The sequence below is a fragment of the Pyricularia oryzae genome, chromosome 1 (assembly GCF_000002495.2).
Source record: "Pyricularia oryzae 70-15 chromosome 1, whole genome shotgun sequence".
Lineage (NCBI taxonomy): Eukaryota > Fungi > Ascomycota > Sordariomycetes > Magnaporthales > Pyriculariaceae > Pyricularia > Pyricularia oryzae.
Window position 1 is genome coordinate 2140752 of NC_017844.1, and position 22837 is coordinate 2163588.

Consider the following 22837-nt stretch of genomic DNA (forward strand, 5'->3'; position numbering starts at 1 on the left):
ACTAGACTGCGAATTTAAAATTGAAGTACGTTATGCAAACTGCCAAAGGAAGAAGAAAACAACCCGTCACAACCCGTCAACAGCCACCAAAGTGGTCGCAAAGTCGGATCGTAAACCAAAGGGCTCGGTCCTAGTGGGGGGCTTAAACTTTGTATAGGTATTCATTAATTACCTTACCTACTATAGCGGTACAATGGATGACAAAGGGTCTACGTCACAATGTTTTATCCGGCTGATAAATACGCACTCTTTTTTCGCCCCTGGCCAAACGTCTTAATTTTGATTTACAAGCTATAGTAGAAAGCATGTGCTTACAGTATGATGTGCCAACTCATTCAAAGATATTATTCCCCGTTCTGTGTCATTCATCATGCTTCAATATATCAGCAAGTCTTTACTAGTAGCGACGGTCAACAACACGTGCCGAAGACGAGCTACCTGCCTTAGGTAAACTACATGCTGCCTTAAATGGCAATTCGATTCCAAATGGATTCATGGTTTCATCAGCTGCGCGGCCAAGTTAGCGCCGAAAAGATGTTTGTCGTTGGTAGGGACTTATTGAATGATTTACTGGCTGGGAGATGCTTGCGGTCTGTTTGGGCTTTGTGCATGAAACCCAGCACAAATTTACTACTTAAGTACGTACCAGTCAATGTCTGTATGTACCCAAAGTACACGTCCAGTCTGCTTAGGTGACCAAGATAATATCATTTGATATGCATGTAACTACGAAGTAATTCGTCTTGTCCAGGGTTCAAAAGGTGCGCCTGACACCGACATGGCCCGTCCATCGCCAACAGCGCCCAGAAGCAATGCAATGGTTTGTCTAAGCGCCGCCAAGAACGACTTGCATCTTGCGCGAGACTTACCGGTAGACAACAGTGATCTAAATTTTCTGCCCATACTTTTCCCCTCTCGAAGTAGCAATTGTTTTCATGTTTTTACATTTTTTGTGACGTTGATTTTAACTTTAGTATGAGATACCGTAAAAAATCTCGTGTGCACAAAATACGTTCATTGACTGTTGGTTGCAGGTAGACACTGCAAGCTGTTGCATTCTGAAACTGGGCCTAGCACTAGAACTAGTCGTCAGTGGTACTGTACGTACGTGACCGGCCCCGGCAAGAACAGCGTTCCACTCAATCCACCACAACGTGCCTGCCTGCTGCTGCTGCCATCGTGTCGTGCGCGGCTGAATCCGTCTATTGATTCACATCAGTCATCGCCACCACCAAAAAAAAACCTGCCTACAACCTACCTTAACTACCTACCTACCTACCTACCTACCTAGGTACCTTACCTATCCTTACCTTGCTTACCTGCTACCTTATTCTAACATAGGTAGCTTACCTGACCTTGGACAACATTATCTCCCGCCCTGTAATAATCGTCAAGGCACCTCGTTGTAATCCGACGCAACAATTTGCGCCAATCCGCAATACAACCAACAGGCCGAGATTGCCGCTACATCGCGCAACGTTCTCCGCAAACGGACTCGAAAACATTCGCCTTCCAACCATCACAGATGTACCGATTTCCTTGCGATCACGACTTTTGATGCGGCAAAACATTTTCGATACTTCCAAAGGCCCTCGCCTGGCAGATAGCATCCCCAGACCCTGAGGGATTGCTCTGACTCTACAAGCCGACCAAGACTCGATCGTCATGACCAGAGACACCCACCGCCGATCATCCGACGCCCAAGATCCCATCGAAGCCGAGATATTCGTGGGGCTCTGGGAGCATGCCGCCTTTCCGCGGCTACCTCGCGATGCTCCGTCCGTTCTGGAAGACCTGGTAGAGGACGTTGAGAATCCCAAAAGGGTTTACACCATCCACCGCGCCAGCCGCCGTCACAATTTTCAGCTCCTTGTTCAAAAGTACGTATGTCTGCATTTTGATTGTACCCTCTGACCATGGTGTGCTAATGCGTGGGTCTGCAATTCATGTAGATTCGTAGTACAGCTGCGCGATGGCTGTGGCTCAACTACTTGTAATACTCCGACATGCTTCAGCTGCCGTAGGAGGACAGTTGGCCGAGCACCCCTTAGGCGCTACAACACGACGAGCGCGAGGACGATAGCAGTATTTCTGGCAAGCCAAGACAACGCCGACGCCGCCCTGTGCCCGACTCTTCGTTCGCCCAAGACCCCTCCGGCTGCTCTGAATTCTTTGATATTCTCAAAGGTCTCGAATCAACATCCTCGCCCTACCCCGTCGAAGCTGCCCGCAAGCTCAGGTTCTGGTTCGACGGCTCAGTCAACAAGGCATCAGAGGAGATCTAGCTCATCACGAGAAAAGGCATCAGAAAACGATGCGAGTAGCGACTTAACGCACGGCGGAACTCAGGCTTCAACGCATGTTACGATGACCGAGAGGCACGTCAGTAAAGATTACAGATCTTTTGCAGCCAACATGTTTGGAACTGTTGCTTTCAAGATGTTGGAATGGCTTACGCCAGCAGGTCTGGAGGAGTTATCTAGGAAAGCAAAGGACTATGAAGGAGGGCATGCTGTGGAAGCCGCAGCTGAGGGCAACGTACCGGTGGACCAATCGAAAACCTCAGGTCCCCTAGTAGACAAGGTCACAGAAACAGCAGAACTTGGGTCTGGAAGTTCGCCTCGGATCCATGGGGACCACGAAACGGAAACCCTGGAAACGGGTTTGGTTTCTGCCCCAGGGTCAGTCTCGTCATCCGCATCTTCATCATCTAATGGATCATCCCACACCTCCAACACTTCATCACCAAATCAGGTCGACGACCAATGTCCCTCCGAACAGCAACAGGTGCGCGGGGCGAATGGGGATGCGTTGAGACCTGAGAGGGCGGTCACCAATGGTCACTCTGTGCCTTCGCGCCCTTGCGGTCAGCGCCAAAATTCGAACGCTAGAGTTCGCACTCCTTCCACGAAGCCGAAGCGTAATCTCTCGATCGATACTTTTCCTTCCGAGCAGGCTGGAGCAGACGAGCTGTTCCCGACGACCTTGATTTCTCCTCTTCTGAATGGTATTTCTCAGGAGAAGGGATCTAGGCCGAACCTTAAACCTGGCAACGCAACTATACCGCGGCCCATCTCCCAGCTGTCTAACACGGGGATTTTTGGAGGTGTGCCTTTGGAAACGATGCCACCACCAAAAACCAACACGGCAGAGAATAGGCCAAAGCCAGGCTACAGGAATCCCAGCGACACTAATGACAGGAAACGCGAGGGGATCGACCCTACAACATGCTCTCCTGGAGGACTCTCTAGCTCAGAAAGATCGTGCCGAGAAGTTTCGCCCTGCGACATCGACAACGGCTTTGAGCGTGCCTACAGCCGATTTTTGCCCCAATCTTTATCGCGGCTCAACCCTGAGATCATCGACATGTTTTGCGATATACTACAGGATGACAGCACTGCCGAATCGCACCTCTTCGAACCTCGTTATGTGTGTCGTCATGACTCAGTCCGAGAGGGCATCTCTCATAACGGCAAACTCATGCAAAGGAAACAGCTTCCCCCTGGGCCGTATCCTTCAGACATGCTGCTTCGATGGATGATGTTCATCGAGCAAAGCTTCTTCTACGTACTGAGCGATCCCCGGCGCCTCATCAGGTCTTTTACCAAGAAGGGACAATTATTCGACTCCCAAACTTTGTGGTATTGCATGTTGAGGATGAGCCGGGTCGCCCCAACAGTCGTAATACATAGTCTCTGGATAGCTGCCGAGGCACTTTTTGTACCCCCCAAGTCTGTCCAGTCTCTGCGCTCACCAACAGCCAGACTCTTTCCCAAGCAGGAGACTTCGCTCACCGATGATGAAGCAGGGATGCTGTTGTCTATTTGCATGCATCTATTGATTGCGGTGGCTCCCTTGACATTCTCGAAGGAGGAACTACAAGATATGTCTCGCATTCGAGCACATGGCCTGATCCTGGCGAGGACGGGCACGGTTTCTCGACCGTCCACTCAATTGTGTTTAGCATATAACGACGCTTTCGCAAATGACCTCGCCATACGGCTAGCTAGGCGACTCTTCGCGGCCATCACTACTCGGAATTACTTCAAGGATATGGCTGCAATGGACATTGATTCTACTATGGACGGCGAGTCGCCGGACCTGCCCGACGTTCTTGAACCTCTTTTTCAGCAACTAGACTTTCTGAATGCCGATACCATGTACATGCTGCATTTCAGCATCCCGAGTCGAGCCGTCCACGAGATCAGGGCCCCTACTCTACTCCTTGATTGGGCCAGGAACGTCATGCTTCATGAGTGGGATGGGCAGCCTATAGTTCCAGGAGATGGGCCTTTCGGCGGCGCTCTGGCACTTCTCAAGGCTATGCGTGAGTTCTCGATGCTTTTGCATCTCTAAACCACTAACAAATTTAGGGCTCCACTCTTACTGACTTTGCCCAACGAGAACAGATGAAAAGAGACGTCTGCTTGTCCTGGCTGACAGTCAGTTTCGTGCCGACTATTTTGCTGATCGGCTCGACGAAGTAGACGTTCCTGTCTCTTGGTTGTCCTTCACCTCGACTCGACAGAAGCGCCACCTCCTGGACTTCCCATTTATGTTCAGCTCATCAAAACTCGTCTCGTATTTCAGATCCATCAACTTTTCGCGCATGAGTCGGTCGTTTGAGGAATCGAACTCTTTGCACGACAGAATAAGCGCTATAGTTCCACCTCGAGGCAATCTCATCATCAACCCCCATCACAAAAATGTGCTCCAGGATATGTTGAAGGCCGCTTCGTCCAAATATTTGGTCCTCAGCATAAGCAGAGAACGTGTATTGGAGGATACTTTTGATCAGCTATGGCGAAGGGAAGAACGCGAGCTGTTACGGCCATTGAAAGTAAGGCTCGGCGAGGGGAATGGGGAGGAAGGTTTCGACTCTGGTGGCGTCCAGCAAGAATTCTTCCGCATGGTCATGGCCGAGGCGCTCAACCCTGACTACGGGCTCTTTACAGTTGACGAAAGGACCAAGATGACTTGGTTTCACCCAGGGTCACCCGAGCCCGACTGGAAGTTTGAGCTAATCGGCCTTCTCTTTTCTTTAGCCGTCTATAACGGCCTCACACTTCCGGTTACATTCCCTGAGGCCCTATATTGTAAACTGCTTGGAGAACCGGTCACGGACCTACACCACATTTCGGACGGTTGGCCGGAGCTGGCCAGTGGTCTCACCACACTTCTCGATTGGGACGAAAGTGCAGGCTCAGTGGAGGATGTTTTCTCGTTGACCTATGAGTTCTCGGTGTCCATGTTTGGGCAACCAGTATCTCGCCAGATGGAGAGCGACCAGGACGCGCAATGGCCGTGTTTCCCGAGCAAGTATGCGTTTGGCGGCACCGCGCTGTCGTCTTCGTGGTCCTCAGGTACGGCACCGGCGCCCCCACTGCACGAAGGTAACCCTTCGGACGCACCAGCGGTGACGCGTGACAACCGCAACGCATATGTGGCCGACTACGTTCGATACTTGACAGATGTCAGCGTGCGTCCTCAGTTTGAGGCCTTTGCACGGGGTTTCCGGACTTGTCTGGGCACCAAGCCTCTCACACTACTGGCGCCGCGCCTGCTTCGGTCCATAGTTGAAGGCGTGCAAGACATTGATGTGGCTGAGCTGCGGCGTCATGCCAGGTACGTCGGGTGGGACGCTTCTCACCGGACCGTTAGGGACTTTTGGTCTGTTGTGCGCAAATTCGACGACAGCATGCGGCGCAAGCTGCTCGAGTTCGTCACGGCCTCGGACCGGGTCCCCGTTGGCGGGCTTAAAAACCTGCAGTTTGTGATCCAGCGCAATGGCGAGGAGGACGAGGGCGGCCATCTACCAACCGCGTACACTTGCTATGGAATTCTACTATTGCCGCAATATCGTGATAAGGAGGTTTTGCGGGAGAGACTTTGCATGGCGCTCGGGAATGCCCAGGGATTTGGGTTTGCTTGATGTATTTCGTTCTCGTTCGTACTCTTATCCTCTCTTTTACTTTTACTTCTTTACTCTATATTTTGATCGATGGTTGGTTGGTTGGGATGAATATCTTCCAGCGGTTTCTCCGTGTTTTCTTTGCCAGACGGAACGAGGACCCTTTCCTGAGTTCTCCTCATAGGCTTATTTCGGACAGAGTTATGTTTTGATTCATGATCATGGGGTGCGCTAGCGCTTTATAGAAAGCACACTAGGTCTTTTTTTTTTTTGGTTGACAGGATCAGGATTTCTCCGTGCAGATTTTATTTGGGGATATCGTGTCTCTGTTTTGTTCTGTTTGTCCGTCTCGTCGAGTTGAAAAAAAAGTCTCCAGTCATGCTTGCGATCATGTTAGTTTAAGAGGCAAAAGACTACAATCATACAACGCGAAAGTGGTTTTATATCATTAAACAGGGAAGCTGGGGCGGTGCTTATGTCTTTATATATATATAATCTGAACGATCAATTAATATCTTAGAGCAGTCCTTTTTCTAGTCTCCGTTCAGACGTCGGGTAACGGTGACCGTGCTTAAGTAACTATGAGAGGCGTTATCATCAAGATTTATATGCAAGTAACATCGTCAAGGAACAACTCGGCGTGCTCCGAAAGTGTGAGTTGAGGAAAAAAAAACGCTAAAGTAGGAGAAATGCATCTCAGATCCTAGTATACCTCCGTTCCAGCTTGCCGCAGTGGAGAGAAAGCTTGTTCCTCACGATTGCATCTTGACATAATTACTTGGGAAAGTACCATGCCTGGTACCTATCATGCCAGTCCTGTTCGAATGAGAAAGCAAAGCAAAAAGTATTAGCATAATTGCGATTCTTTTCTTTTGCGCCTCCACGAGATAGGGGCCGGGACCTACCACCAATCGTTATCACTGTCCGTCTTCTTGACCACTGTGATGATCTCACCCTTCTTGAAACCAAGGTCTCCCGGTTGGTCGGCTTCGAAAGTGAACAGGGCTACGGCCTGGTTCTTTTGGAGCATTGCTTGCTTGTTGGAAAAATTGGGCTTTGGAGCAACCGGAGGTTTTGGTCCACGAGACCCGGCGACACCACCAGCAGCCGGGGCACCAAATGCCGACGTGGTCCTCGCATCGTTGACGGTGTTCGACCTTGATATTCCGGCCGCGCCGAATCGGGGAGACTGGTATCCATCGTTGTTATTATACGTATCGTGCTGCCATGTGGCTGAACGCTTGGGCGCACCAAACTCGCTGGCGCCTGCTCCCGCATCTCTCGTCGATGGTGTCTCCCCGTACGCGCTTCCCCTCCGGCCCTCCCAGACGACGTGGTCGCGGTGGCTGTCGTACTGAGGGGTATCGTTGTACATGCCGTCGTTGAAGGACCCGCTGCGGCCGGCGCCACTGAAGGCGCGCGAGGTGAGGATGTTGATGAGCGGAGCGGCGGCCGGGGGAGCCCGCTCGCCACCGGTCAGAAGCTCCTGCGCACTGACGGGGCGACCGTACATCTTGGTATTTGCGTCCTTGCGCTCGACGATAGCGGAGCCCTCGAGCGAAACGCCGGCAAACAGACCTTTGGTCTTGGAGTAGCTGAAGATTCCAGCGACACTTCGCAGACTGGCGGCACCGGCGGCCTCGGCGTTTCGGCCAACAGGCCCGGCGGCGATGGAGACGTTGCCGCCGAGGGTCAGGCTACCGCTCTGGCTGAAGGTTTTGACGGCGGCGGCATCGTTCAGTATGAAGACAAAGTCGGTCAGCTCGAAGCCGATCTGGCCGCCCACGCCGGCGCCGCCCGTCGCGATGGCGCTCGGTGCGCTCCACGAGCCATCTGGCAGGCGGGCGATCACCAGGCCGCTGCCGAACCGGGCGCTTCCCACGAACCCAGCCTTGATGACGGTGAGGATGGCGAGTCCCTTTGTTGTGTCAACGTGATGCAGAGTTAGTCGTGTCTGGTACGTTGCTTGGAGGACAGCGACGATCACTTCTTATGTTTTCGTGCTGACGCGACTTGAATAAAAACTTGCCTTAGCCTCTGCTAAAATGTGTGGCGGTATGACCTTGTCTGGACCATACGCTTGGCGCGGGTCGATAAAAGACGCCAAAATCTTGCCGCATTTCTTGCACTCCGCTAAAGATCAAATCCGATGAAAGTCTGAATCAGTTTGACGCCCGCGTTATTTTGGTTGCGTTAAATTATGGCAAAACATCGAGCAAATGTTGGTGGTGAACATGGTTGCCGGATGGCCGGCATTCTCGGAAGTGCAGGCAACGACAAGGTCAAATGACTTACACGCCATGGACGACGGGAGAGGGTTGTTGATGCCCATCGTGAAGAATTGATCGTTTTGGGACTAAATAGAAACGAACGAAACCCAGCGTGTTCTATGAATAACGGACCCGGTTGCCAGCCTGGTCGGTTTAGATTCTTCAGCAACTTACTTTGCCTACGTCTGGGGGGTGGATTGTGTGAGGGGAAAGACACGATTAGATCAACAAAAGTGACCGTCACTCTTTTGACAGCTACCTACCTACCTACCTAGCTAAGGTAAGTTGGTGGGGTTGTGATCCTCAATGAGTCTGGGCAAACATCAGCGCCCAGCCTCAAGAAATTCCGTCTTCATGAATGGAATGTGGAACCTTCGGAACCTATCTCAGAGCACTTGAAAGTAAGTGGGTGTTGGATGGGAGAGGAGATCATCACGAGACGCGCTTCAAATGTATTTATCTTACAGGGGGTTTGGATGGACAGAATCTACAGTACATATATGTTAAATGACAAGGTACAATAGATACATGCACCTACCGTAATTGATGTCTGCTACGCCTTATTTGGCACACTAGAGTGCTTCAGAGTAGAAAGTAGATGGGGTACGTAGTACGTCACTACTTTATGCACCTACATACCGGCTTGACCCCGCCTGCCTACATAAGGTGGTACCCTGGTCGCCTAGGTAACTACCTACCTACCTACCTACCTACCTAAGGTAGCTACTTGCTACCTCCTGGCTATTACTGCAAGAATAGCTTTTCGCGTTTTTTTTTTCTTGACGCGACTTTCCGTTGTGGAAGGTGTGTGTACGGAGTCCTGGGACCCAGTGTTAATGCCGTAAAGGATGGAAGCCGTGATTTGTTTGGTCGGACTTGGATCTGGAACTGAATCCAGACTTCATCAGTGCCTAGGGAGGCAAGGATGGTAGCTTGATGGACCCTTGTTGTGGTATCCACAGCATTCTATCATAATTTGCTTCCTTGTGCCGATATCGTTTTTCTCGCAATTCGTGTGCAGCTGATCAGCTGGTATTTAGCGCGCCAGCATTGCATTTCATGCTCTCATCCGATTGCATCCCATCTCGTTTCCAGAAGGAAAGTTTTCAGCCCAAAGATGCAACTGCTTCAAAACCCAGCTATGGCAAAGCTCGGAATGTTTCTGACCATCGCAAGCATGGTAATCAAGCTGATGGAACTACCATAGGCATCTTGGTCTACTGCAATATGCTTTATCTTTTCTTGCAAGATTCTGGCGTTGAGTCAAGCAAACCCACAGAAGCAGAGCGTATCTCTCATCCATGATGATCACCTACTTCGCAGGCGTCGTTGAACATGGCAAACTCCCCCACCCATGCGATTCACCTTAACTTTGTGCCGAAACATTTACACAGAGTTTCGGCACATCTAACATGCCTTTTTACGGCGGGTCCGCAAGAATGCTGTTCCTTAAGAACAAGCAAGGCTTGAGTTTTGGTAATCAATTAACAATTGGTTAACCAAAGCAACGTCGGAATCACCCTGGGGGTTCGTCGCGGTCAGAGATTTCTAAACTTGGCGCCATTCGTCCGAAGGTCATATAGACGATCATACCACAGTACCTTCTCTACTTACCTTACCTACTAGTTCTAGGGCTAGACTAGTACCCAAGGTACCCAAGGTAGCTAGCTTGGATCTTTGGGTTGTCTGGACTAATATGTGTTTACTATACGCTGGAATTGCCGCCCTGCTCTTCAGATATCCAACCTGCCCAGCTAATCTTGTTCCAGCGCCCTCCGGAACCACCGCAGCTCTGCCGCGCATAGCTCCCGAACTCGAAGTCGCCGAGGGGCATCGAGCCGACAGCAGCGAAATGCTCCTATCACCGGCTCACAGTGTCATGTTTGCGACAGGGTCAGTTCTTGTGGCTGCCTCGGTGGCGGCAGCACAGAATGTGATGCCTTTTGTCAACCCGGCCGTGCCAACAGGCGTTCCAATACCCGGCAACTACAGCGGTCCTCTCCGGCCTCGCGTGCATTTCACACCGCCGCAGCATTTCATGAACGATCCGAACGGCATGTTTAGGGACGCAAACGGTATATGGCATGTCTACTACCAATACAACCCGACAGGACTGGTCGCAGGAAACCAGCATTGGGGCCATGCCACGAGCCAGGATCTCTATCACTGGAACAACCAGAAAATCGCCATTTTCCCTCCCGAGGAGACTATTTTTGCCTACTCGGGTAGCATAGTCGTCGATGTCAACAATACATCAAAGTTCTTCCCCCCTGGGAAGAAGGACGGGGTTGTCGCCATTTTGACCTTGGCCCAGTTCATGGAAGACGGGACTGCTGGTCCTCAAACTCAGGCCCTGGCCTACTCGATGGACGGTGGGTTCACATTCGAGTACTATGACAAGAACCCAGTCATAGGAGGCACCAGCAGTCAGTTCCGGGATCCCAAGGTCTTTTGGTTCCAGCCGCCCCCGGGCTCGCAGTTTATGGAAGGTTACTGGGTCATGGCCGTTGCCTACTCCCACGAATTTGCCGTCGGCATCTACACCAGCACCGACCTGAAAGACTGGACGCCCAGGTCCAACTTCACCAATCGTGGACTGCTGGGGGCCCAATACGAATGCCCAGGACTTGTCAAGATGCCCATAAGAGACGGCGTCGGCGGCCCGGTCATCGGCGAAGCATACGTCCTCATCGTATCGGTGCAGCCTGGTGCACCGCTCGGAGGTTCTGTAACCCAGTATTTCCCCGGCAACTTCAACGGCACACACTTTTTTCCTTTCGACGACGCCACCCGCCTCACCGACTTTGCCAAGGATAACTACGCAGCCCAGTACTTTGAGGGCCTGCCATCAAATATGAATGCCGTCAACATGGGATGGGCCAGCAACTGGGCATACGCACAGCTGACGCCAACCGGTCAGCTCGAGGGCTGGCGGGGTGGTCTTACACTGCCGCGATCAAACTACTTGACAAAGGCTCCAAGGATCGGCTGGACCATGGTTGACGAACCATATAACCTGGCGCCCGTGCTCTCTGTCAATCCCAACGACGGAGACTCTGAGCTGACAGAGGCCGACTCCAAATCCCTCGACATGACGGCCTGGAACTCTGGGGCGTTCCTACTGGACGTGCTCGTCACGGGCCTCGAGTTCAAAAAGCTCAATCCCGACGCGTCTCTCAACTTTACTCTGTCGGCCCCTGGAAACTCGAGCGAGTCACTCAAATTTGGCATGTATTTTGCGGGAGACAGGCCCTTCTTTATAGACCGCGGTCATGCTCGAAGCCTGTTTGAGGACAACGTTTTTTTCACCGACAAATTCTCCACGGCCGATGTGTGGGACACCACGCCAGGGTCAAACTGGACGTTGAGGGCGATCATTGACAGATCGATAGCGGAGTTCTTTGTGGATGGGGGGATACACTCAGCGACCGTTACGATCTTTCCAAGTCAACCGCTATCGGTGCTGGGTGTGCAGAGCGGCGGGCTGAATACAGGGGCAAAGGTTAACCTCTCTGTCAAGCCGCTCCAAGATACTTGGGTACGAAATGGACGGCCACCTAGCGGTGATGCCGACGGCGACGATGCATAATAAGGTTTTTTTTTTTTTTTTTTAATGTCTGGGACAGTTGCGAGTAGTGAGCAGTGGTTGCATACGGCATAGTTGAGCATATTTTAATGTTTTCACACTTGTCTGATACTGTCGATGATGATGCAGTATGGCCACGTATTATTACTACGTCGTCGAACAATTGATCGTTACACGCCAAACAGCTTCTATTCTTCCTTGCTAGGTCCAAACCTACCCTATTCAACGCCCACGGCTTGGAAAATCTGCTATTGATAGAAGTAGCATAACGGCCCCTTGGTCGTGTCCATGGCCTGTCTGATGGTGATTGATGGTCCAACATAGCCGAGATCTAGCACGTCATCAAGGCTAGTAGGCGGGCTGGGAGGCTCGTTCCACCAAGGCTGGTATGCGTAATAGTCCTTTCCCAGATCGGTCTAACGCGTTGAAGGATCGATTTGTTGCCTTTTTGTTTTGCAAGGTCCCTCTTGGACGGCCTCGGGTTGTGGCCAAGGCCGCCCATGGGGCCGGGTGGTACGTCAGTCAGAGCGACAGGGCCGAGCGTGATGGTCATGTTGGCAAACGGACCCTCGGTGACGGGCCCGCCTCCCAGACCCGGGGGTAGCTGGATGGTCGGGGCTTTGATCCCGGGCGGCGGTGCGATGACGGGTCCGTCGTGCGGGATGGCGGCGCCGTTGCCGCCGAGGCTGTACGGATCGCCCATTGAAGATTGGCGAACTTCTCAGGGGCGGTGGCGTGCTTGGCCCAGCCCCAGTAAGGCTGGTAGCCCTTGTACGCGCACTCCTCCCCGAGAGCCCGCTCGTAGTTGAAGACGAACCATCGATGCCACGCCTGGAAGTTGCCGGTGTAGTGGACTTTGAAGCGTCTTTTTGGATGTGCAGGGCGTTGAAGTCGGCATACTAGCCAAAAACTCGGGGTGCTGCGTTAGCGCGATCACAGAGTGGGGTGCAGGTGATATGGCTTTTATTGGGGTATTAAACAAGAGGGGGAAAAAGGCTTACCGTACCTACACGCGACTTAGCTCCAGGGGCAACTTCTTGAGGCGTCTTGGCGGGGAGCTTCATGAGGCACTTGACAGCGTTGACATAGTCAAGCCTCTCCTCCTTGGTCAGATCTCCACTGACGTAAGTAATAGAAAAAAAAATACCGTCAGCCTTTGTTTGGGGTTTTTCTTTTTTTTTGGCTGATTTTATTGATTCCCAAAAATCTTTTGCCAGGTTTCCTTGTCTGCTACTTACTACCTATTCTGTACCAATAGCCACATTGGCCGCCGTACAAGTGGAAATGGCGGAATTGCGATGGTCGCCCTTCCCCTGTCGCTCTTTTTTCGCCGCACCTTTGAGCTTGGCCATCTTGCCCCTGGTGATCCCGGAGACATTCTTCTCAAAGTTTCTCTTGGCGTCTTCCAAGCCGTTAGGGGCCGCGCTCTGGGCTGTTGGTATGGCGGCCGCGGTCGACGCCAGGGCAGCAAAGGCTGCCAGGCATGAGAATGGCCTCATTGTTCTTGTATCGTTTGACTCGACTGGACTCGACAACCCCTGCGAACGTGCTATATATTGTCAAAAGACGTCACCACCTATCAGCTTCGAGGTTGTCTGGAGGGCCCTGGGTGTCCCGAAGCTGATCCTCGAGGAACTACCTAGGTACAGTACAGGACTGCTCCGGTGCGCTGGCGCTGTTGATCTTTTCCAAGGTTAGGCCACGTTCCAAAGGATGGTACTGGTGCGGTGGCGAGATGCAGCCAAGGCATCTACTTCTTACTTCTACGGTACGCAGTCGTGTTAAACCCCATACACACACACAATGCGACGACGGGCCGGGAATAATGGCTAATCAAGAAGTCTCCGTCCAGGCGGCGGCATCTTTCCACGTTGGTGAGTAGTGAGATGTGTATCTCAGGGACGAGCGAGCCGAAAATAGCAGGTCTTGAGCCTCTTGCTCAACAGCTGGTTCGGTGTAGATGCGGGCCGAACATGGCTTGTGGGGGAGGCTTTTGGCCAGTTTTCGTCATTACGCGGCCAGGGATTGGGCGTTTTTTCTTTTTCTTTGTTTTGGCAGACGGGGCCATCGATAAGGCTGAATTTGACGAGCTATGGTATTCTGACAGTTGCTGGCGGCATTTCTCGAAAAAAAGCACCCCTGCGACTAGGCCAAGTGCTACATAGTACTGTAAAAGTCGTTGCCAGCCGAACTACAGTACTTTGCATTAGGGCTTTCCAAGCTAAGGTGTTTAATACCTGATTGGTTTTTGTCGGTCCAATGCACCCAGAACCATTTTGAGTCCCTTGGTTGGTCAATCAAGGGATAATAGCTGCGGGAGGAAGGGTTGGCAAGTTCGGTGAGAAAGCCTCTGTCGATTCTCTCTTTGGGGTGCTGCTAGCCCAGGCGGAGAAACAAATCTAGGAAGCGAGCTAAGAATTCGATCGAACTCTCTGAGGGTATTTGATCCAGTCATACGGATAGACATTGATAGTCTGCTTTGGTTGCTTACTGGGCCCCGAGTTGTCTTGGTCTGTCTGTCCATGGCACTCTGGCCTATGGCGTTGTTGTGGCGCGAAAGCTTGTCACCTCGAGTGTGTACACGAAGTAAGTTTATAGTCCAGAAAGTCGCACTACCGCATTAAATCTTGCAGGAAAGACGCTGCGAGTGAGCAAAAAAGAGACAAGCGCCACTGAGGTTAATGGTCGACCGAGACTAGTACCGGACAATTTTTATCTTGTCTCAGCAAGGGACCTTCAGATCTGACGATTTCACGTGGGCGAGTGGCTGGTGCCTTGTTTGGCTTGCGCGGAAAAAAAAAAAAAAAAAAAAAAAAAAAAAGAACCATCCCCCCATCCCCCAGGCGCTGGCTTAGTCGCCAGTTTTATCTTTTTCCCTTGGGTGATAAGGATAGCAAAGTCAAGAATCTTGATCAAGAACAAAAAAGGGGAAAGGCATGTTGTACGGGGAAAACGCTGCGGAACAACTCTCCCCGAAAAAAGAGAGGCACTCATTGAGAGCGTTGAGATAGTCTGATCAATATCCGCGCAATGGCCAATTCGACCACTCAGGCTCCGCCGTCGTCGTTGTCGTACACGACATATATTCCAGGGCAGCGGCCGGATGACAACAGGGGGCCAGAGATTCTGGCGACATGCGGCAGCCTGGTCGGGCTGGCGCTATTTGTGGTTTGCCTGCGAATCTGGGTGAGGTTGAGCTATATTCGCAAGATTGCTGCGGATGACTATTTTATGATGGCTGCAATGGTAAGTTGTCACTTTTTTTTCGCGTCTTGTCCCCTTTGTCTCTGCATTGTGTACAACTAACAATCCGTGTTTGTTTTTTTCTTTTTTTCCTTTTTTTACTTTGCAGGCCGTGCTCTTCGCCATGTATCTCATCATCATACCACAAGTCAGGGATGGAGCGGGCAGGCACATCGAGTACATACCTAGCCAGGATATGCTGATGAGCGGCCTGCACCTCAACTTTGCAACCCAGCCAACCTGCGTGATAGCACTGGCACTGGCCAAGATCAGCGTCGGCTTCTTTCTCCTGCGCATATCCCCGTCAAAGTTCTTTACCAGAGTCATATGCGGATTGATGATAGTAACCGCTCTTGCGAGCATTGCAGCCGTGCGTAAGTTTTTTTTTCGCAAGGGCAAAGAAAGAGAGAGAGAGAGAGAGAGAGAGAGAGAGAGAGAGAGAGAGAGAGAGAGAGAGAGAGAGAGAGAGATAGAGAGAGAGAGAGAGAGAGAGAGAGAGAGAGAGAGAGAGAGAGAGAGAGAGAGAGAGAGAGAGAGAGAGAGAGAGAGAGAGAGAGAGAGAGAGAGAGAGAGAGAGAGAGAGAGAGAGAGAGAGAGAGAGAGAGAGAGAGAGAGAGAGAGAGAGAGAGAGAGAGAGAGAGAGAGAGAGAGAGAGAGAGAGAGAGAGAGAGAGAGAGAGAGAGAGAGAGAGAGAGAGAGAGAGAGAGAGAGAGAGAGAGAGAAATGAAAAAGGCTGACACCCCGAAAACCTCAGTCAACATCATTTTGCAGTGCAGACCGTTGGAGTTCGTCTGGAACAAGGCTCTGCCGGGAGGGGAGTGTCTGTCGGTTCAGGACCTCGTCTTCTCATCCTACTTCAACTCGGCCATCTCCATCCTCACCGACATGATCCTCGCCTTACTGCCCGTGCCGATGCTGTGGAGGGTGCAAATGAATCGGAGAGTCAAGGCTAGCGTCGCCGGCATCCTCAGCCTCGGCCTGTTCACCGTGGCAGCCGCTTTTGTCAAGGTCTACTATATAGCAGACTGGGGCAAGCTGGGAGATCCGTTGTGGGAAAGCACCGATATTACTATATGGTTCGTTTTTAAATCAGCTCCGCAACCTTTTTTTCCCTTTTTTTTCTGATTCTTCAAATACTGTAACCGACGTGTTGCTAATCCGCACAACCTCCTTGAATAAGGTACACGACCGAGATATCTGTTGCCATAGTAGCAGGCTCCATCCCCTGCCTCAAACCCATGTTCAAGGACATTCTGAAAACGGCGTCTGCCAAACGGTCCCGGAGGCATAGCTATGTCAACTTTGAGAAGCAGCCCGACGCCAGCAACACCACAAACACCGGCGGTAGGCAATCGCGGGCCGTGGAGAACGGGAGCATCAAAAGCCGCACGGGCAGTCACCCACCACACGAGGACCATGTGGACATTGAGATGTGGGCCGGACCTAGCGCTCCGGCCGAGGGGGCCGTCGGCAGCCGCGAAGAGCTCACCGTGGCCGACGTCGATATGACAAGGCCATACAGCGACAGCTTCGTCCTGGAGACGTCACGAAACACGAAAGCTCCGCAGGCCGATGCATATGCGGTCGTGGACAAGACAAGGAGGAATAGCATTGGAGACATGGTCTGAACGACTTGTGCTCTGCCCTTGTAAAACTTTTTAACTTGGGGCTGCTGATGGACTTCACTTCAGCTTCAATCTGTCCTGCACCGCCCTTCCAAACCCACCAGGAGAGAGCGAAAACATGTCCTTGAGATCACCAGCCAGCACCTCTGGTCTCTCTGTTGCGGGGAAGTGGCCCCCCCTCTCGTGCGCCCTCTCAAAAACAACAGGCCCCAGGGTCCTCCCAGAAGAGATGAGGGCGCCCATGTCCCGCGGGAACGACGAGAGACCCAGCGGCACGGCCCCGTTCCACCTCTTGGACTCCTTGATGCCCCCGCTGGCATCGCCGAATCCGTCGTCCCCCAGCGTGTCCTCGTAATAGATGCGGACACTGGCGGCCGGGCCCGGGCGGGAAAAGATGTACAGCGAGGCCCAGGTGAGGACCTCGTCGTCGCCCCAGCGGTAGTCGTCGTCGCTCCAGCCGATGAGCTTTTCGTACTGCCAGGCCAGAAGCGCGACGGGGCTGTCGGCGAGGGCGAAGCCGATGGTCGCGGGCTTAGTGGACTGCTGCAGGTTGTAGCCCATGCCCTTGTCCATGAGCTTCTTGACGTTTGCCAGCATGGCCTTTTCCGGTGCCGTGTGTGGGGTGAGCAGGGCGCGGAGGTACAGCATGGGATGCTGGAGCAGCGTCGGGGGGTCTGCGAGGATCATGTTGATGTGCGAGGCGAGGACGTTTTCTGGATACAGTAGGTCCAGGGCCCGAGTGATCCTGTAACCCCAATCACCACCTTGGGTTACTTTTTGGAGGAGCAAGTCGCCGACATGGGTGGGATTATCAGCCAAGACATTCAGTAATAACCATGATGTGTATTTTACAGCAGAAAAAAAAAAAAAAAAAAAAAAAAAACTCACCATACTTGTCATAACCGAGCCGGAGCATCACCTTGTGTGCTGCTTCGGCGTATTTTCTGCCGTTAAAGCCAGGCTTGGCCACCTCTTCAGAGAAGCCAAAGTTGGGATGGGACGGTGCTACCACGTGGAAGGACGGCTCTCCCACATTTTGGGGTGTAAGTAATGGGAGCAGTTTCCTGACTTCCCAAAAGCCACCGGGCCCTGGTGATCGAGGCATGTCAAAGTTAGCCATGCCCACATGTCCGACTCCGATAGGGGCAAATACTCTAGGGTGACCAACATCCGTGACAAAACAACAGCGGGATTGCATTCTCATCCTGGCTCCGCTGGTGAACAAAATGCATCTCGATGCTGCCGAACCCATCGACGTCGACGCTGGTCGTGAACTGGGGAATCTTGTTGAGTTCCGCCTCTGCCGCACGCCAGTCAAAGCCCTCCTTCCATCGCGCCACGAGACGCTTCACGTCCGCCTGGGGGCTTCCACGCTCCCAGTCGTCGGAGAAGGCCGTGTCCGGTGGGAAGGAAGCGGCATTCAGTTTGCATTTGAGCTTTGTAAGCTCTCCCTCGGGCACTGCTATCTTGAAAGGGCGGACTTCCGACGTCATTCTGAGCGGCTTTTTGAGTATGTATGTTTGTTGAATGCGAAAACAGAGTATTGTTTGGTGAGGAGGACCAGAACATCAATTATGTGCACGTGTTGCCTACCTATACATAGGTTGGATGTATATCTAGCCAAGTATGATGTGGATGCCATGTCGTAATATCAAGCTCCAAGTGGTGATTACAAATGACCCTGCTCGCAGTAAGCTCGGTTTCCGAGTTGAGTGTAACAAAGTGCAAAGATCGCTCAAGGTTGCTTCTTTTGGGCCCATTTGCCAACTGAAAGCCAAGGGAATGCACGCCAGAGTATCAAGGCAAGCCAACTTACTTGACCGGAACCAAGTAATTCAGCATGCGATAAGACTCATCTGCAGTCGGGAATCATGTGATTAGCTAGCTACCTTGGGTTCTGTGACGAACAAGCACATAGGTACATGTACATTTACATGTTCACGGAAACATACCATGTTGGGCTTGGATGCGGGGGTTACAGGGGGGGTCTGATTTAAGGAATTCCGCAGACAAGGAAAGAACCCCGAGACAGAATAGAATCGATACGATAAAAATCGCCTTTGATCGCTGTTGTGCACTGAGCTTCACCCTGTCGACTCTCTCACCCTTTGAGCATGTACTTGGATCCGATCACATAAAGTCATCCTCCCAGTCCTCAGATCTGTTCTGGTTGCTCGATGCTTCCATATTCTCCTCGGCAAAGATGTCGTCGTAGGCATGGTCCTTTTGGTACTTCTTTTCCTTCCTCTCCCTCGCGATCCTAGCCTCTTCCTTTTTCTGTGGCCGCCGGTTAATCTGTGTTAGCATCGAGACTGGCTGGCGAGCTGGCCAAGCGCAACTATGGACATGAATGAGGACGGCAGCTACTGACCCTCTCTTGCTGTGCAGCTTGTTGTCCCTTCCTGAGTTCTTTCAGGTGGTCTTCCTTCTCCTGCCTCAGATCTGGGTGCTTCTCGACTTTGGTCTTGTTGAGCCTGTTCACGATGGGGTTCTCCCGCTGCGGGACCAAGACCCTCTTGACCTGTGCCATAACATCACAACTCAACATTGTCGTCACAGCCTCTGATGGGTATCATCGACATGTACATGTACGCACCTTCTTTTGGTCCTTGAAGCCTACCTGTCCAACAGCCATGCTTCCATCCTTGTGGAGGTTTGACCACGGCGTATAGATGATGGTAACATTGTCCTTTTTGTTTCCTTCATGACGCGACATATAGGTCAGGCAGGCTGCGTGGACGGGTTGGATGGCGGAATAATGGGCACCTTTCTGCCAACCTCAAAACATACCCTCGATCGAGTTCGCCTTGGTCAACTGTGCCAGGTCCGTCACAAGAGCTTCTGGGATCTTATCCCACGTCTCACCCTCGCGCAGTCGCAAGTAGATGTGTGCACTTGAGAGCTTATCGGCGTGAAACTGAATAGCAAGTGATCAAGTGTGAGAATGTCATTCCGTTTTCTATAGCTTGCATGAATTTCAAAACTCCGAGAAAAAAAATCGCTTACCCTAAATACACCGGTGCCAGTGCGTTAAGAAGCGGACTTCAGCATATGAACAAAGCACGCCCACTCTGTGAGCCGTTGCCCCGCTGAGACTCTCCCAGACACACTCACCAGACATCCTCTTCCCAACCATGCTTGATGAGGTCCTCATCTGAGATTCGCAGACAGCGATAATTAGAACACATAGCTATTGTGCTTAAACATAGGTTGGAATATGAGCGCACGCACTTTCGAATTTGTCCTTGCCCACATAAATGTACGCCGAGGGCTCAACGACGTTCGAGGTGAAATAATAAACCATGGCTGCGATAGTCGTTGGATAGGGACAAATTCCGTCTGGCCAGCTGACTGCGACCTATAAATTTATGAGATACTTGTACTCAAAGCCGACCTTTTTTTGCTAAGAGCTTTGGATTATTGTTCCAGGATTATGAGAAAACCTCAAATGGATTTCGTAGGATACATGAAGCTTGAACAAGTGACAACTGCACACACTGTGCACATTTGGAAGACCAGCTTGACCAGATATTGTGTGGGTCTAAGTGGAGCCCAACTTCCATTTGCTATTGGACAGAGCCCTGCGCGGTTCGAATCTCCAAAATTTTGGCGACATGAAAGTAAAGATCCAAAGTGATACCTTGAGACAAGGACAAGCTCAACCAAAGAAAGCTAAAGCTTCGAGCTCAAAAAAATCTGCGGCGTTTGGGCCCCCCGACTCAATTGCCCAAGGACAACAATATTCGATCACCGTACTAGGACAATCACCAGCTCGGCCCGACTCTACAGCAGTGCCGCCGCCGCCGCTGCTGCATACAATGGCGCCCAGGCTGCCGTCCCGGTGCTGGTCGGCCTGCCACCTCCAGCAGCGGACATCCCAATTTCTCCTCCCACATCTCGACACTGCCGCCCTGAGGAGACCAACGATCAGCCCCTCCGCCGGCCCTTCATCATCATCCTCACACCTCCTGCTGCCCCGAACGACGACCCGCGGTGTCAAGTATGGCTGGAGCAACACCCTCCCGAAGCGCGGCTCCAAGGCGACGCGGTTCAACCAGGTGACGGCTGGCCTGCCCGCACCCACTGCCGGCCCTGCCGCCGCCCTCAAGCGCAAGGAGAACACCACCCCAGTGCGCGCCGGCGTCGTTGCCATCAAGAAGGGCATGACGGCCCTCTTCAGCCGCCGCGGCACCCGCATCCCCTGCACCGTCCTGCAGCTGGACTCGGTCCAGGTCCTGCTAAACAAGACCCGCGAGAACGCCGGCTACTTTGCCGTCCAGGTTGGTGCCGTCCCCAAGCGGCCCTCCACCGCCCTCGCCCCCCAGCTGGGCTACTTTGAGGCCAAGGGCGTCGAGCCCAAGCAGCACGTCGCCGAGTTCCGCGTTCGCAACGAGCAGGGTCTGCTGCCCGTCGGTGTGCAGCTCCAGCCGGACTGGTTCCACGTCGGACAGTGGGTCGACGTGCGAGGCACCAGTCGCGGTATGGGTTTCGAGGGTGGCATGAAGAGGCACGGCTTCAGCGGTCAGAACAAGTCGCACGGTAACTCGCTCAACCACCGTACGGGCGGTTCCGTCGGTCCCTCGCAGGGTAGTGGTTCCAGGGTCCACCCGGGCAAGAAGATGCCCGGGCGCATGGGAGGTCAGTCGGCGACGGCCCAGAACCTGTCGGTGCTCAAGGTTGACAACGACCTGGGCATCGTCGTCGTCAAGGGCGCCGTCGCGGGCCCCAAGGGCGGCATGGTCAAGATCCAGGATGCCGTCCTGAAGCCGCCACCACCCGAGAAGTGGATCAGGGAGTCCCTCGAGACGCTGATGAAGCGCCACCCCAACCACGACGGCTTCTTGGAGGCTGCCAGGGCCAGGCATCTGGAGCTCAAGGAGGCTAGGCGGACTCACTCCGTTAGGAAAATGGTGTCGCCAGACCAGCCGAGGAGGAATCGTCTCAAGCCTGATCCTGCCGTTTGGGGAGAGTTGGCGCAGCTGTGAGAAGAGGAGTGAGTTGTTGTTAAAAGTCCGATTACGTATGGTCATGCATAGGCCATGGCGGACCATGTATTGTAATATTGTACAGATATATGCAATATTCTTTTTGTTGTACAAATGCAAATTCTCAGACGTATCCGGAAATATGCTACCCATCACGTGTGCAAGAATAACAAATCGCCCAAAATTGGCGCTGGATGTCTATTCACCGTCCTCCCTTCCCCCACTGTCTCGTAACATCCTTTTACCTCCTTACTTCCTGAACCCCCTCGTTTGCGGCGCATCGTCCTCATCGTCGTAATAGTTGTCCAAGCTCTCCCCGATCTGGATACCCTTGAAGGGATCACCGTCGATGAGCAGGTCGATCTTGGAGCCGTCGTCCCTCTCCAGGCTCCACTCTGTCGTCTCAAACATGGCCCTGGACGACGGACGCCTGCTGGTGAAGCGCATGACGCCCGAGTTCCTGTTGCCCTTTACGGTGAACCAGACGTCGATCTTGCCGTGCATCTGGTTCATCTCGCCCCTGATCCAGGGGATCTGCTGCTTGAAGTAGATGTTGTCGCCCAGATACTCGCGGGCGTCCGGGTGGATCCGCAGCGCGTACAGCGTCGAGGCCACCACGGGGCTCGACATCTTTTGATAGTTGAAGATGGCGAGGCTGCTGGCGGCCATGAGGATGAAAAAGATGGGGAGACTGCGCGACCACCGGTGGCCGATTGTTCGGGGATCTTTTTTTGTGTTTTTGTTTTTGTGTGTGATAAGTGTTAGCTGACTTTCTGTTTATATATTGCTTTGGTATGGCGTGTAAAAACTTACCAGGAAGCTCCCGATCCGCACGTCTCTCCATCAAGGGACCATCTCCTAGCTTTGGTGAGCTCGCTGCCCCTCGCCTTTGCACCAGTCCAATTGATTTTGAGGCGTTTGTCCTCAGCAATAAGCAGGATCTCCTGCTCGCTATCCTAGAGATCATCTTGTCGAGATTTGATGTGGGCGCATTAGGCAAGAGAATGCTCGCCTTGGTCGGGTTTGATTATGTACCTGGAAGGTAACCTTGAGCTTTGCCTGCTATTATGGTCTGTCGTGCAATGCAGCTAGACCAGTCGAATCGCTTTATCGTACCACCAAAAGAGCTTATCGCTCTGATCTGGACCCACTCGCTGTCAAACGGTTGTGGGGCCAGGACTTCCCTTCCATGTCGCCCTGCACGTCATCGCTACTTG

At 52.5% G+C, this 22837-nt stretch overlaps 9 protein-coding genes across 9 annotated transcripts; 4 read left to right on the forward strand and 5 right to left on the reverse strand.

Annotated features, from left to right (window-relative positions):
* Positions 1-1233: 1233 nt before the first annotated feature.
* Positions 1234-6437, forward strand: MGG_11888 (uncharacterized protein). Its single transcript, XM_003709264.1, has 3 exons — positions 1234-1880; positions 1953-4327; positions 4410-6437. The coding sequence occupies exons 1-3, from the start codon at positions 1666-1668 to the stop codon at positions 5930-5932; spliced, it is 4113 nt and encodes a 1370-aa protein (XP_003709312.1). The 5' UTR covers positions 1234-1665; the 3' UTR covers positions 5933-6437.
* On the reverse strand, positions 6379-8626 carry MGG_02506 (uncharacterized protein). The gene is made up of 4 exons (XM_003709265.1): positions 8207-8626; positions 7941-8044; positions 6817-7829; positions 6379-6727 (listed from the first exon to the last, which is right to left on the reverse strand). Exons 1-4 carry the CDS (start codon positions 8241-8243, stop codon positions 6664-6666), a joined length of 1218 nt encoding a protein of 405 aa, XP_003709313.1. The 5' UTR covers positions 8244-8626; the 3' UTR covers positions 6379-6663.
* Positions 8627-9186: 560 nt separating this feature from the next.
* MGG_02507 (inulinase) lies at positions 9187-11996 on the forward strand. The gene has a single exon (XM_003709266.1). The coding sequence runs from the start codon at positions 9878-9880 to the stop codon at positions 11768-11770; it is 1893 nt and encodes a 630-aa protein (XP_003709314.1). The 5' UTR covers positions 9187-9877; the 3' UTR covers positions 11771-11996.
* Positions 11997-12098: 102 nt separating this feature from the next.
* On the reverse strand, positions 12099-13346 carry MGG_02508 (uncharacterized protein; the record flags this gene model as incomplete). The annotated part of the gene is made up of 4 exons (XM_003709267.1): positions 13104-13346; positions 12774-12881; positions 12486-12666; positions 12099-12453 (listed from the first exon to the last, which is right to left on the reverse strand). Exons 1-4 carry the CDS (start codon positions 13264-13266, stop codon positions 12099-12101), a joined length of 807 nt encoding a protein of 268 aa, XP_003709315.1. The 5' UTR covers positions 13267-13346.
* A 2313-nt stretch (positions 13347-15659) lies between these two features.
* On the forward strand, positions 15660-17404 carry MGG_11887 (uncharacterized protein). The gene is made up of 2 exons (XM_003709268.1): positions 15660-16086; positions 16191-17404. Exons 1-2 carry the CDS (start codon positions 15734-15736, stop codon positions 16636-16638), a joined length of 801 nt encoding a protein of 266 aa, XP_003709316.1. The 5' UTR covers positions 15660-15733; the 3' UTR covers positions 16639-17404.
* Positions 16693-18128, reverse strand: MGG_02509 (juvenile hormone epoxide hydrolase 2; the record flags this gene model as incomplete). Its single annotated transcript, XM_003709269.1, has 3 exons — positions 16693-17408; positions 17524-17724; positions 17804-18128. The coding sequence occupies 3 exons, from the start codon at positions 18126-18128 to the stop codon at positions 16693-16695; spliced, it is 1242 nt and encodes a 413-aa protein (XP_003709317.1).
* Positions 18129-18765: 637 nt separating this feature from the next.
* Positions 18766-19939, reverse strand: MGG_02510 (coiled-coil domain-containing protein 25; the record flags this gene model as incomplete). Its single annotated transcript, XM_003709270.1, has 6 exons — positions 18766-18912; positions 19007-19156; positions 19232-19335; positions 19426-19552; positions 19755-19789; positions 19867-19939. 6 exons carry the CDS (start codon positions 19937-19939, stop codon positions 18766-18768), a joined length of 636 nt encoding a protein of 211 aa, XP_003709318.1.
* Positions 19940-20250: 311 nt separating this feature from the next.
* Positions 20251-21765, forward strand: MGG_02511 (50S ribosomal protein L3). The gene has a single exon (XM_003709271.1). The coding sequence runs from the start codon at positions 20454-20456 to the stop codon at positions 21618-21620; it is 1167 nt and encodes a 388-aa protein (XP_003709319.1). The 5' UTR covers positions 20251-20453; the 3' UTR covers positions 21621-21765.
* MGG_02512 (cytochrome oxidase assembly) lies at positions 21598-22684 on the reverse strand. The gene is made up of 2 exons (XM_003709272.1): positions 22434-22684; positions 21598-22345 (listed from the first exon to the last, which is right to left on the reverse strand). Exons 1-2 carry the CDS (start codon positions 22585-22587, stop codon positions 21870-21872), a joined length of 630 nt encoding a protein of 209 aa, XP_003709320.1. The 5' UTR covers positions 22588-22684; the 3' UTR covers positions 21598-21869.
* Between the last annotated feature and the right edge of the window lie 153 nt (positions 22685-22837).